Here is a 13,618-nt window from a genome sequence, read left to right as displayed (position 1 = left end):
TATTTAAACTGTAGTTTCAAATGTATGCGTCTGGTTCTATTGTTACACTCAAACAGCTCGGGTAAACCATAGACTGTCCTATATATAGTTCCGCGCGTCTCTTTATTGCAAAAACGATTCAAACAACCCAATAAACACTCTAAATGTAATATAAATCCGTATTTTATATTTCAAACATTATGTGTATCTGTATCATATTAAATGGTCTAATATAGAATGAAATTCGTTTTTAGCAGGAACGTGAAAAATAATTTGTGTTTCTTCCGAGTCGTTTCAGGTGAACTCCGATGAGTTACTGTTTACCTAGCAACATACAGCAGGATAGCATAGCAACGGTGTTTGGCAAATGTCAATGCTCAACGCAATATCTTGCATGGAATCAGTTGAGTTTTACGGTGTGATGAAAATGTAAAGCTAATAGCATTGCAGTTAGCTGCAATCTCTCGCTATCTTACGGTTTTCAAGCTGCAGAGTGCTAAATTAGCTAGCTAAAAGTGACATCTCTTCTCCCAAAGATGTCTTTCCAGGAGACGCCTGTTCCTTCTGATGAAGAGGAGGCTTTCTACGTGCATTGCAGAGCCGCATATCTAGCTGTATTTAGATCAAGTTTGACAAATATCTCTTCAAAACAGCAGTTATGTCGTGGTAAGCTAACTTTATAATATTAACTATACTACTTACTTAGCATAACGTTAGCTAGAAAAACACCTCTGAAAAAGGTATCAGTAGATGAAATCAAGTATTGTTGCTCCAATTTCCAGCTGAAAGAGATAGTAGTTTTAGGGTTGATTACTCTTGTAACTCTTAAACCCAAGTGACCTGTTGGTGTATCATTCAGGAGACACAAACAGTAAAAGTGTAATTTTGTAGTAACATTACATTACATGTTACTTTTTAGACGCTTTTATCCAAAGTTGGCACGGTTGTTACATTGTGCACTAAAGAAACTAATTGTGAGGGATTTTATATGTTTTGAATTGCATACATATCATTTAAAAGGAATGTCAGAAAGCTGTAAAAACATAAACAGTCTTTGTACTATTGTTGGTTGTCCTCAGCCTTTGATACTTAAGTTGTTGTTTCAATATTATTTCCAATTTATCCTTTTCAGCTCTTCAGCAGGCTGGTAGAAACCCAACACACGCAACTCTCAATAAATACTGGACCCCGAGAACCTCCAAACTGAACTTTGATGAATTCTTTGAGATTCTTAAAAGTGAGAAGAAAACTGAAGAAACGGAGCTAATGAGAGCCTTTAAAAAGATGGATGTTAACAGTGATGGCTACATCTCACACAGTGAACTGGAGAAAGCCCTTACCACTGTGAGTACACTAAAATATTTGAACTACTGATTGAATTGAATAATATATAATCAGCCAACTGAGCTAGCTCAGCAACAATTGACCCAATAATGTTTTATTTTTTATGAAGACTGCCTTACCATAAACGGCTTAAAATCTATAATTGACTCACGCTAAAATGAAAAAGAAAATGTTGTTACTACTAAAGAAAATGTGTTGAATCTTCCAGAGAGGTGAGAAAATGACCACTGAAGAGGTGAATGCTATTTTCTCAATGGCTGACATAAACAAAGACGGCAAACTGGACTATGCAGAAGTAAGTCTGAACTATAACGTTGATTATAATGCTGTTACCACTGCTGTGTAACACAATTGTCCAATTCAGTAGTATAAGGAAAAAAAGCACAGTGTTTCCCCTATATACAAATAGCGGCGGTGCAGCTCTGCACTCACATTTTGCTGTGCCTTAGCACCGCTGCTATGACTCCATCCTAGGGTCAACACTGAAGCAGTATAGGATTTGATCCAATATTGTCTCTATTTAGTGTCATATTTTTACCTCCATCTAAGATATACAGTATCTCTGACCCTGCATCTTACTTTAGAATGTCCTCATGTATCATCCCCTCACTTCTGGTTTCCTCTTTCTGTCAGTTCTGCAGATTGCTTGTGTCTACTGTAGAGCAGTGTCAGATGGCTGCTTTGGAGAGGCTCGAGGCTAATGCCAAGCTGAAGAGACAAAACTTTGGCAGTCAGTCATACAGCCCTCCAAAGAGCTCAGTGTCATCAGCAGCAGCAACTCTCCCTCAGCCTCCAGAAACACCCCGGGCAGAATCAGACACCACACTTAAGAAAGGTACTGGTGCTTCCCAGAATAATGTAACGTAAAATTAACCACCACTGAATTGTGACAGACATGTTTGAATAGTTTGGTATGGTGTTTTTTTTTACGTTAAATACATGAAGCAATTCCTTTTTACTTTAAAAGTGCTCTTCTTCCCGCCCAAAACACTTTAAATGTATATCTAAGTTCTTGACATATTGAAATCTAATATCTTTATATTTAACTTCTGACTGTATCTCATAGAATTCCCTTCCTGATTTAAATATCAACATCCCTAATCTGGATTTCCCAACTGAATTAAATGACAAAAAAGTAAAGGGACATGGCTACAAAAAGAACAACACATATAAAGCAAAGATTAATATTAATAATAATAGTTCTGTTTTCACAAAATCTGTTTTCATCACCAGACACTACTCTTCTCAGTGTCCAGGTATTGATCAAAGTATATCCAGCAGACTCATGGAATATCTTAATGGTGTATGACTCCATAACATAATGGCGATTTGTGCGACACAATCTACAGGTCCAATGTAGCAGCCAATGGCTAAAGCACATCATGTATACTTCAGATCCCAATTCATAGTTGCGCACCCATACACACTGCTTGCCCCAATACGCCTCACCGATTAGATTTGATGAATAAATAATAGCTCTCTGTTATTGATCCATTTTTCACTCCCCTGTGACAAATCACCTCATTAAGACAGTCCATACATCATAATAGCCACACAATTAGGGCCGCTTGTTTGGAAGGAGGAGACTGTAAAGCGTTGTTATTTGGGTAATCACTTCTGCCATTAGGAGATTGACAAAAGCTCCATATGCTGATGAATAATGCTGCCTTTCAACTATGGTTTTGGAGTTAGAACTATTGTCCCAAAAACAAAATTGCTTAAACTAACAAGGACTTGCATCAATTCAGCTTCTCTATTCCACAACTGTTGATGATAAACCAACAGAGTTTTTTTTAAAGACAGCCCAATCAGCCAGTTGAAGGTGTATGTAGAAATCTGGCCTTATTGCCAGTTTTCCAGGGCAAAGGGAGGAACAGAGATTCTGGATGAGCGAGCCAGGGACAGGCCCACAGTGGGAAGATAGATGGGGTTGATTTAAGTGGTCAGTCCATGTTCATGTTATTGATTCGGAGGATTCCACCACTTCTCACTGGGGAGATGATGAGGGATTAGACGGTGGTCGAGAGGAGGGCCCAGTCTACCACCGCTGCAAAAACAAATGAGCTCCCACATAGTTGTCGGGATTATCACATTATTGTGCCTCTCCCATGTATTGATCTATACCCGCTACATTTTAACAAGGCCCTAACACCAGCTGCGACGTGATCGCACATGTTGAATGGGTTATTCTTGGAGCTCAAAAACAGTTTTGACTGTTCATTTGCACCAACATTTGTCAGTATAAACCCATAAAACATTGAGAATTGTGTTATAAATATATGGAAGATGGGTTTTTGTTGGCTATTTGTTATGCAAATAATTGATTAGATACAGATTAATTAGCAGGTATAACCACATCAGGTGTAAGGTATCAAACAGGTTTTGGAAAACAGACAGAACAATTGATGAATTGCCGTGGTGGTCCTCCGATAATTGGTCTGCTTTCAATATCAAGTTCAATATTTGCAGTTTTTCAGTGCCAGTAACCACTAGGGCTAAAACAATATACTCACATTCAGTATAAACTCACATTGAAGCTTTTGTTGGCCCATGTTTCTTTGCATCTTTGTCCACATTCACACAACAGCTACACTTCGCTCCTCTAGATTAAAATACTGCCATCAATACAAAATAGATCCATCACAAATACCATGACAGTGGGTCTATTTATTTCTCTGCTGCGATAATTTGCTTCTAAACCAATCACATTACTTCGGCTTGGAAACAATCAGACCCCTCATTAGAGAATTGATATTTTCTGGCTTCAATTAGAGTTTAAGGGGAAAAGTTGTGCGAGATAATGGATATGAGGCGTTGCTGTTATGCCATTTGTGATTTAAAAGGTCTCCATAATTAATTAAAAGGGATTTGCACTTGAGATCACACTTTTTCACAAACTAAATGCAAAGTAGCCATCTTTACTTGAACTTGGGACAGACTTTATGAGAAGACAGATTACAGTGTCCATTATCTTACGCACCTCATCTCTCTTTTAAACATGTGTTTACTGTTTGCAGAGAGGAGGGCTGTATTTATCTGCCAGTCAGTCTGTTCTGTTGCATCATTTTGATTTATTTAGCATTATTTAGGGTCTTTTTTTTGCATCTGTTTTTGTGTCAGCATGTCAGTGTTTATGTTTGTGTGTGTCTCAGACAGCCGATCATCCTCCCGTGCTTCTTCCGCTCGCAGCAGACGGTCGTCCTTGTCAAACTCCATCACTATGACATCCAGCACAAATAAGGCCAGCAAAATACCAGAGCCTTCAGGCTTACAGGTAACCCCCCCCCCCCTTCATAGTTATAAGTATGTCTTGTATTCATGCTACAGTCCAATCTACAACCAAATTATATCTTCATTTTAAATCCATCCGTCAATTAAATGTAAGATTAATTGACTATACATTTTTTTTAAATGTAGCAGAAGATAGCGGTTTTGAGTTTTGGTTAAGCCCTCCAGCCTTTCTATATTTCGAAACTCGTATTTTTCCAGCCACGAAAGACCAAATATTACTCGGTTTTTATCAATGGTGTTGGATGACATGTGACATGTTGTGTAAGATTAACTAGATTGTGGCATCACTATATAAACATGAACATGTTAGTATGTTGAGTCCAGTGAGAGGCTCTATGATAGCAGGGACCATGTTACCAAGTGTTTGTGATGGGCACATTTAGCCCAGGGTGGAAAGATATACACTGTATTGATCCCACGCTCTTTGTTTTCACTCTTTTTGGCTTAACCTCGGCTGGTTTGCTTTACAGCAAGAAAAATAATTAAATAAAAATAACAGCCTCCTGCTCCATCTCTCAGGTCCAGGCACTGTGTTGAGATTGGAAAGGGCCAGACATCACGGAGGAAAAAGAACGTGTGTCCAGAGATTACCTCTGAGGGAACTTCTGCTTTATTGGCTGCTATATTGCCACAGGCTGATAATTGGGGGGGGGGGGGTGGTTAGTGGAGGGTAGGCAGTGATTTTTGTGATTTTTTTTTTTGTGGTTGTGTATGTGTGACTTGTGGGATGCAAATCTGTCATCATGATTACACAAATAACCAGAGAGGAATATTCTTAATTCCAAGGATTTGTTTTCACAAATAGGTTAGATATATACAAAAGGTGAAAGTCATGGTTTAAATGTGAGAGTGTGTGTGTGTGTGTGTGTGTGAGAGTGTTTTTGTGTCTGGTTTGGTGACCCTCTGCGTCGCAGTAAATCAAAGCTGTGGCTGGAGCTGGTGACAGCGGCTGTATTAGTCTGCAGGCTGACCCTCTCTCTATGGGGGCATTAATTCTGATGTCTTTAAGCAGTTGATGGGTGCCCATGGCAATTTCCCTCATTTAATATTGTCTGGACAAACCACTGAAGTGTTATGGTTTGATCTTTTATGCCTCAGCCCAAGATAAATACTTTGAGGAAATGGCTTTTCTTTAAGGGAGTGACATGCTCCGTCTTTATTGTACTTTCTTTGTTTAACTTGGTGATTTATGTGTCCACTAAAAGGAAATACAGCCTGTTCCAGACCCATTCGGCCCTCAGTGCCCTCTTACTGTGTGTCCACACCAACTGTGTTTTCATTTAATGTGTCTCCAATGAGTGGAAGGAAAACTTCCTTGTTTTGATGTTCCTGTTCAATTTCAATTTATTACCTCATTTCAGTTGTGCTGCCAGAGAAAGGAACAACAAGATTTCAAAATGAGAGGAATGTTAGGGTTCATAAATATTGCCAAAGTAGCCTCTTGATGGTTTGGAATGACCGTGGGCCAAAGATTGAAAAGGCTGTATTTATAAAAGTTAAATGGACTCTAATTTGCCATATCAGGTCCGACAGGGAGATTTACTTCATTCTCCAGCAGAAGCACAGTGTGACACTCCTGCCCTCCTCTGGATCAGCAGGAGTATAACAAGTGTTGTGACGTGAACTGTGTTATAATGAATATGCCCCCTGAAGGTTGGAGTGGTAATTATTACAATGGCAGTTTCTGTTAATCATTGAGCAGCCTCACTGTAATGATTGACTGCTTAATTTGCTTTTTCATGCCAAAATATACTTCCCCTGTCACAAGATCAATCCCTCTTTTAATAGGAACTGCAAATTAGTTTTGGTTTCCGTTCAATGAATAGATGCATTTGGTTGTCAAGCAGCAAAACAGTTTGTTGGGGTTGTGTCAAGATCTAATCAGAGACCACACTAAACAAGAATATATTAGGCTACGCATAACATGATATACTGTGTCTGTAATACTTCAAAGGGCTTAAAAAAACTGGGTCTGGGAAATCATTATTTTCCTACTTTACTTGCTAGAATATATTTGTTTGTTTGGATTCACTTGGGCTGTTGTTAAGCAGAAATGTGATAAATGTTTCCAGGACTGGCATCACAGTTACATGAAGGGCTGTTTCTTCCTTGAGGATGATGGGAGTATCAGCTCTCTGCAGTACCAGCTCCACCTTCCCCAGACAACCACCGTCTACCTAACCATCCAACCACTCAGCCTCAGCCATGGACTCGGTACTGCCACTGTTTTCTATCACACTTAAACAAGAACAAATCATTAAATAGTTAAAAAGTTAATACTGTATTGTTATTAAAGATATCTTAAATGTTTCAATCAGAAAGGAATACTTAAGCCTGCATACAAGTGGCCTCTTTGTTAGTCCTATAGATTATATAAAAAGGTTTGTATATAGTTGTTTATTGATTTATTGAGTTATGTTTTCTTCAGTCCACTTAGTAGGCAAAACGTTGTTTTTTTTTATAATCTAGTCAAAGCCTTTACATCTTGTGTTATTTTTCAGACTTGCCTTCTTCATGGATGACAGTGGACACAGCTCTTTTCGTCACGTCAGCTGGTGAAACCAAAGAGGACTCAACTTTAGTGTGTTTCACCGAGACGAAAGAGAAAGAGGTATGTTTGTGTGTGTGTACATGGACTAAACATTTACTTATATTCATAATGACGCTTCATTCTGAGTTTGTGTGTTGAAACTTGATTGTTCTACTGTACACAATATCCTTAGTGTGTCTAACTTTGCTACTCCTTTGTTCCCACAGAAGTATGTTTGGAAAGGAGAATTGGATGCTGGGACATACTACCTGCTTCCCTTCACTAGTGGCTGCAGACTAAAGAAAAGAAGTAAGAAAAGCCTTTCTATTAAACCTATAGAGCTCGTCTACAGGACTGACACTGGAGAACTAGACCTCACCAGGGAGCTCAGGTGAGTGTTTGCGCAATCTAAAATATCAATATAAAAACACTGCAAAGTTTGATTCCAAAATCACCAAAAATGTAGATACCTGAAAATGATCTTCAGCATAGAAAGACGAAGTTTAGTCTGTGACTTAAAGCACCCATGTGTATCCAGGCCTGTAGAAACGGTTCAGAGTGGTGCAAAGGATAAATAAATGGATGAATCAATGGATAGATACATTATTTGAGAAAATGGACAGGTGAATAATGTCGTCTGTCTGGGTGATGTAAGACATTTTTCTGTGTTTCTCCCTTTGTGCCACAGGGAGGTGCTGTCGGACATCTTTGAGGTGATAGACCTGGATGGAAATGGTTTGCTTAGTTTGGAGGAGTACAATTTCTTTGAGTTGAGGACCAGTGGAGAGAAATGTGACAAGGATTCCTGGGCTGTCTGTAAAGGTAATTATTCTCAGCATGGCACTGATACACAGTATGGCCAGGGTAACGTAAAATTAACGTTAAAACGATTATTTTGCACTTGGGCTCTCATTATCTCTGTTGGGGCTTGCAGAGAACTTCGATATGAGGAAGAACCAGCTGACACGGCAGGGTTTTATGGAGCTGAACCTGATGGAGGCCACAGAGAAAGATGGAGACCCCGCAGACCTGTGGGTCACTCTGGAGGCCATGGGCTACAACCGAATGCTGGAGCTAGTAGAGGTAAGTTTAAATAGCTGCTCTCGCTAAAAACAATCACAGGTTTCAATCGGTTTTAATATGAAATGACTTGATAATGTTCTAATATGCTCTAATTCAGGTCTTACATTTGAAAGTTGTTGAGAAAATAAATGTCAATATCAATGAGCCATTCTACACAACTAGCTGCTGAACTGATTTCCATGACCAAAGCTTCAGACGCTTGATACTAGCAAAGGCAGTGGTTGTAATATGCATTCAAGATTTTTTATTTTAATATTTAAAGGGGACCTATCATGCAAAATGCACTTTTGTACGTCTTTTATACATGAATATGTGTCCCCGGTGTTCCAGGGAACTCACCAAGTGTCAGAAAACACAACCCTCTCTATTTTCCTCCATACCCAAATCTCTAAAAAAGGGGCTGCAACGGATCTGATAAAAACTGATCCAGATTTGAACACTGTCCTGACGTCAGGACGGTGGCGCTACGGCTATTGGGCCAACTCCACCAATCAGGAGGAGACAGCCACGGCCATTGCCGTTCGAAAGCGCTGGAGACGATGTAGTACATATGCCAGGCCAGTAGATGGTGCTGTTCTCACAGAATCAGCTAGAAATTGTCAAATTGAGCAAAATGAGGCATGGCTAAAATGCATGATCTGTTTGGTATTTTGAAAAAAAAAAAGTATAAATATGCCTTATATAGGTATGGTCCTACACTATATTATTCAAATATAGCATGATAGGTCCACTTTAAGTTGTATTTTTAGATTATTATTGTCCTTTACATTATAAACATGTTGCAATTTGTTTAATATACAGATAATATACCTTTTTAAGCGCTTTGAGCACCAGGAAAAGCGCTATATAAATGTAATGTATTATTATTATTATTATTATTATTATTTCATTCCAAGGCTTTAAAAGACATTTGCACTACTGACTTTAAAATCAAGCCCTCTTTTTATAAGGTTGGAGTTGCTAGTTTAATCATTACATTTATCAATTTTGATTGTAGTCCTTTGTTTACATTTTGTTTTGTGCTGCATTATACAATGACTTACAGTTTGTCGAAAGAAAATGAACTTGAATTAAATTAGTAAACTTTATTTTTCTGTAGGAAAATGAATCGTTTAGTTTAACTGACTGATCAGTAAAGCTAGTTTTCACTAAATACATTGTTTTAAGTGGCAGCTTTACTATATGGAGAAACACGGCCAGGCTTTTAATATCTCACTTATATCTACTCACATATTGAATCCACTCTTCTACCTCCCACTCTATCAGGCATGCCCATTCCAGTTGGATGTTCACTGTGAAGGCACTCAGCCGGCGATCCAGCCCCTCAGTTTGGACTCGGGCCCCAAGCTTCTAATCCAGGCCCTCCAGAAGTCCATCACAGCAAAAACAGGGGCCAAAGCACTGAGGGGACAAGACAACGTCTTCATCTACACTTACAGAGGAGAACACAGGATCTCCTCCCAAATAGCCAACAAGGTAGACCACAAAATGTGTGTGAATATGTATTGTATGTATGTGCTTTCCATCAAAAGAAGGGGTTTGCATACATTTTGTCTACAGTGAATGGCTGCGAAGACCATTCAGGCTGTTTGTAATTGATATGCAGCCATCGTATTGATTCTCATAGCAACAGGAGCTACTCAGAAAGAATGACCTGGTGATACAGAGGAACCACTAAACTGGGGGAAATGGTTACATTTATATGCAGTTTTTCCCCTTCATGTATGTGTCGATTTGTCCATTGTTTTGTTTTATGTTTACCCATTCCCTTACAAATCATCAACTGTGAGACTAGTAGCTTTTTAGGGTTTATGAGTGGGGAGCATTACTGTATCCAAACATATCCATTACCCCCATTATCTGCAGTTGTGTAAACACAAGAAAAGTTTCATACATGGATTTTCATGATTGGAATACAATTATTTTTTCATTAAAATGTGTGTCACTCATGATCATGCACATAGATCCCCTTTTATGCAAAACCACATTTTTACTATTGATTCTTAATTATGTTTTTCAACACTATTTGAATTGTGTCTATCTGCCCAATTCGGCATATTCTGTGATTTCAAGCTGATCAGTGAAGTGACCTGTCCTCTTTGTTTCTCCTTGTGTTGCAGGCCAACCAAAAAGTGACTGTCCATGTAAACAATGAGCAGAGCAGGAACTGCTGCAGCAGCAGAGGCATGAGTGTGTTTGCTGTCGAGGTGCCAGCCAGGACTAAGCTGGTACAAACTCTTCCTGATATTTTTGTTGTGGTTAATATAACAAATAATTCATTACTTTACAATTGTTCCATAAAAGGAACACTGGAGAAAATTAGAGGCATATGTGTCTTGTTTTTTCTAGATAGTTTATTCTAGATATACAAATAATTTATTATTTTTTATATAATCCAATGTAAAGGAATGAACATAATGGTGTTTTGGATACTAATACAAAGATATTTCCTGTCTTTTAGGTGTGCCAACATATCCTGCCCATTAATGAGAGACAGGAATGGACCTACAACTGTGTAGAGAGCATGCTCCCCGGCACGTAAAGCTGTATCATCAACAATCATCTACTCTACTCTAATAGCTTTGTGTTTTGTAAAGCCTTAATTGTTAGACACCACAAGCTAAGAACATCTGGCTTGTGGCAAAAGAGTTGTTTTAGAAGCTCAGTGACTTGATAAATTCATGGTCCTAATGGCAGCAAGAGGTAGTCTCTGTATTTCATAAAGTATGGTAAGGGTTTTGCAGCTATTGTTGTGCCTTTGAATGTGAACATGTTTCTGTTAATGAAGAGAGAAATGTCATTTACCATTATAACACAACTCTTTTATTCATAATGTATCCTTTAAATAACGGTGATTGTCATAGTGAATTCAACCACAATTAAATTGGAGATGATTTTAACAGTTTTTGAATGTTAAAGTCATGTAATCGTAGAGACAAAAACAAACTTTCTACGATTTTATTTTCTTGTGTTTTAAAAGATTGACTTTGTACATTTATTATTTTCCTCATGTATATATAATTACTGTCATTAAAATATTCCTATCATGGATTTTCCTTTACTGATATCTGTTTGTTTTACTTTTAATGCAACCCTGGATTATGTTTCCCTGATACTTAGATCCCTGTGATCAGACAGGAGACTTAGATCTCTCTCAGCTCTCCTCAAAACAATGCAAGATTTTTTGGATAAAAAGAAACAATGGTGGATTGAACATCTACTTGATATGCTATTCTACAAGGATGGCCGAGAATCCAATTTTTAGACATTTGATGACATAATAATAATAATAATATGAATATGAATAACTTACATTTATATAGCGCCTTTCATCAACCCAAGGTCGCTTAACAAAGAAACATATAAGGACAAGACATAACACAGGTGGCAGAAATGGAAGTGTTACATTGCAGGGGGGGGGGGGAGAGTGAGTTAATTTTGGAAGGCTTTGTTGAACAGATGAGTTTTCAGGGTTGATATGAAGATGTTCAGAGAAGGGGCGTTACGGATTTCAGCAGGGAGGGAGTTCCAGAGGGTGGGGGCAGCGACACATAATAACATAATATATTTGTTTCAATGGTATTTTATGTCTGACGAGAGAGACTAAACTTTGCCCTAAGATTTTATTGCACATTAAACTCTAACTATTTAACGGCTGTTGAAAAAGCAGTTAAATGGTCAAAGACATCTTTTGACCTTTTATTTAGGAGATCAATGCATACATCATTTTTATTTTATTTTGAAATGATCAATCGTGCTTTTTTTCCTTTACTTAACAGTCTGTTTCAACCTGCATATTACTGTGTAGCGTTTGGTTATTACTACTCTCCAAACTGTTAATACAGTATGGGTCTCTGAGGATTTGGGGCTGGCAATGAAATGCATTCCTTTGCATTGCGCTCAGGTCTAAACTTTATTTGCTCTTTCCAGTTGAGTGCAGTCTTGACCTATTTATATCTCGAAGTCCATTATTTGCCCTTTGACTTTCTCTTCTGAAACAGTAGAGCCGGCTAACTAAATGTCACATGACATAGGAGAAGTATTTAATGTTTGAAGCCCTGTGTGCTCTGCCTTTCCCAACACAGAGGTTTAGTAACACTCGACTGCTCAGGGCAGTTGGGGTTAGGGGGTTTTAACCAATATGTCATGTCTGTTTAAAGAAATGTTTTATGTATGATTTAACTTTCTTATGAAGTGTTTTTGTATTAGAGCTTTTGTGAATAAATAAATGGTGGAAAAAAAACTTGGAAAGGCGTTCCATCACATGGCAATAATATGTTGATTTACTATTGCTATAGATTAATAGAACTGATCTTTAGTTTTCTGCGCCAGGTATGTACTTATATATTGTTCTCTTAATGGTATTCAGAGATTAATATACTGTTTAACAGCTACATATCCTGGTTGAAGAAAAACCTCCACACACCCTCCGTTCATGATGACAGGTCTGACGATAAACTTTGTTCTGCTTATGATCAAACACAGTGAGGCAACAGGCAAACAACAGTGACCTGAAGTAAACTATTTCACAATATAGGTCCTGAGAAATTCACCCTTTTACTTAAATAGAGTGTTGTATAATAATATATTTCTCCCTGCAAAATTGTATGGGTACCTTTAAATCATTTCAAATGTATTGACTCATTATTCATTTGACTTTTTTGCAGATTTCTTAGCTAGTGTAAAGTTCTACAAAACATGCCTCAGTCATCAACCTTTCTGTACATGGGAACTCTAAGGTACAAAAGTCCACTCAAGCATTCATCCTTCATCAGGAAAATGCTGTTTTTTTCTCTGGCATTTCTTTATTAAGGTTAAGATTGCAATATCACAAAGCGAAGTAGATTGTCAGGGGCACATCAGCAGAGATGCTGTATGCTTACACAAGTCTTGAAGTTTGGGCATCTTTTTGGGAAAGGAAGGCCACAGCTACCATTGAGGACATTGTCCTGTCTTTTTAGTATGTGTGCATTTAGAATTTTGAAACCTTGAAGAACTGGAATTCTACAGTTCATCACTTACACATAAGGAGTTTACAGACTGATTCTATGACTTTTAGGGTCAATGTGTTTGCATTTTTTCCACTTTTAGGCCAATCATAATGTCCCTAATGTCATAAGCAAAAGTTTCAATATTTCTCTTCAGAATGTTTAACCCTATTTTTTTAAACACTATGTCAACCTTAATGTTGAGAAACGTAATGTTGTTGAAACCAAAGTTAAACAGCTAACTGAATGGATGAAATAAAATGCATATCAAAATGTCAGAAACTAATATTGTCTGTATAATGTGGTGGGGTGTCACAGAGGGTACATGACCTTGATATCTCTATAATCCCAGGCCCGGTAACCATACTTCAGGAATGTTATATATTTTAATAACATTACCAAA

General features: G+C 38.0%; 1 protein-coding gene across 1 annotated transcript; it reads left to right on the top strand.

Moving 5' to 3' along the window:
- Positions 1–298: 298 nt before the first annotated feature.
- efcab7 (EF-hand calcium binding domain 7) lies at positions 299–11,288 on the top strand. Its single transcript, XM_034146279.1, has 14 exons — positions 299–395; positions 516–645; positions 1,112–1,323; positions 1,532–1,618; positions 1,957–2,158; positions 4,476–4,597; positions 6,687–6,828; positions 7,116–7,225; positions 7,372–7,535; positions 7,833–7,966; positions 8,079–8,227; positions 9,494–9,703; positions 10,348–10,455; positions 10,689–11,288. Exons 2-14 carry the CDS (start codon positions 516–518, stop codon positions 10,767–10,769), a joined length of 1,851 nt encoding a protein of 616 aa, XP_034002170.1. The 5' UTR covers positions 299–395; the 3' UTR covers positions 10,770–11,288.
- The last annotated feature ends 2,330 nt before the right edge of the window (positions 11,289–13,618 follow it).

Source organism: Trematomus bernacchii, unplaced genomic scaffold (assembly GCF_902827165.1).
Source record: "Trematomus bernacchii unplaced genomic scaffold, fTreBer1.1, whole genome shotgun sequence".
NCBI lineage: Eukaryota > Metazoa > Chordata > Actinopteri > Perciformes > Nototheniidae > Trematomus > Trematomus bernacchii.
The sequence above is the reverse complement of the archived record's forward strand: the minus strand, read 5'-3'. Positions and strand labels throughout refer to the sequence as shown.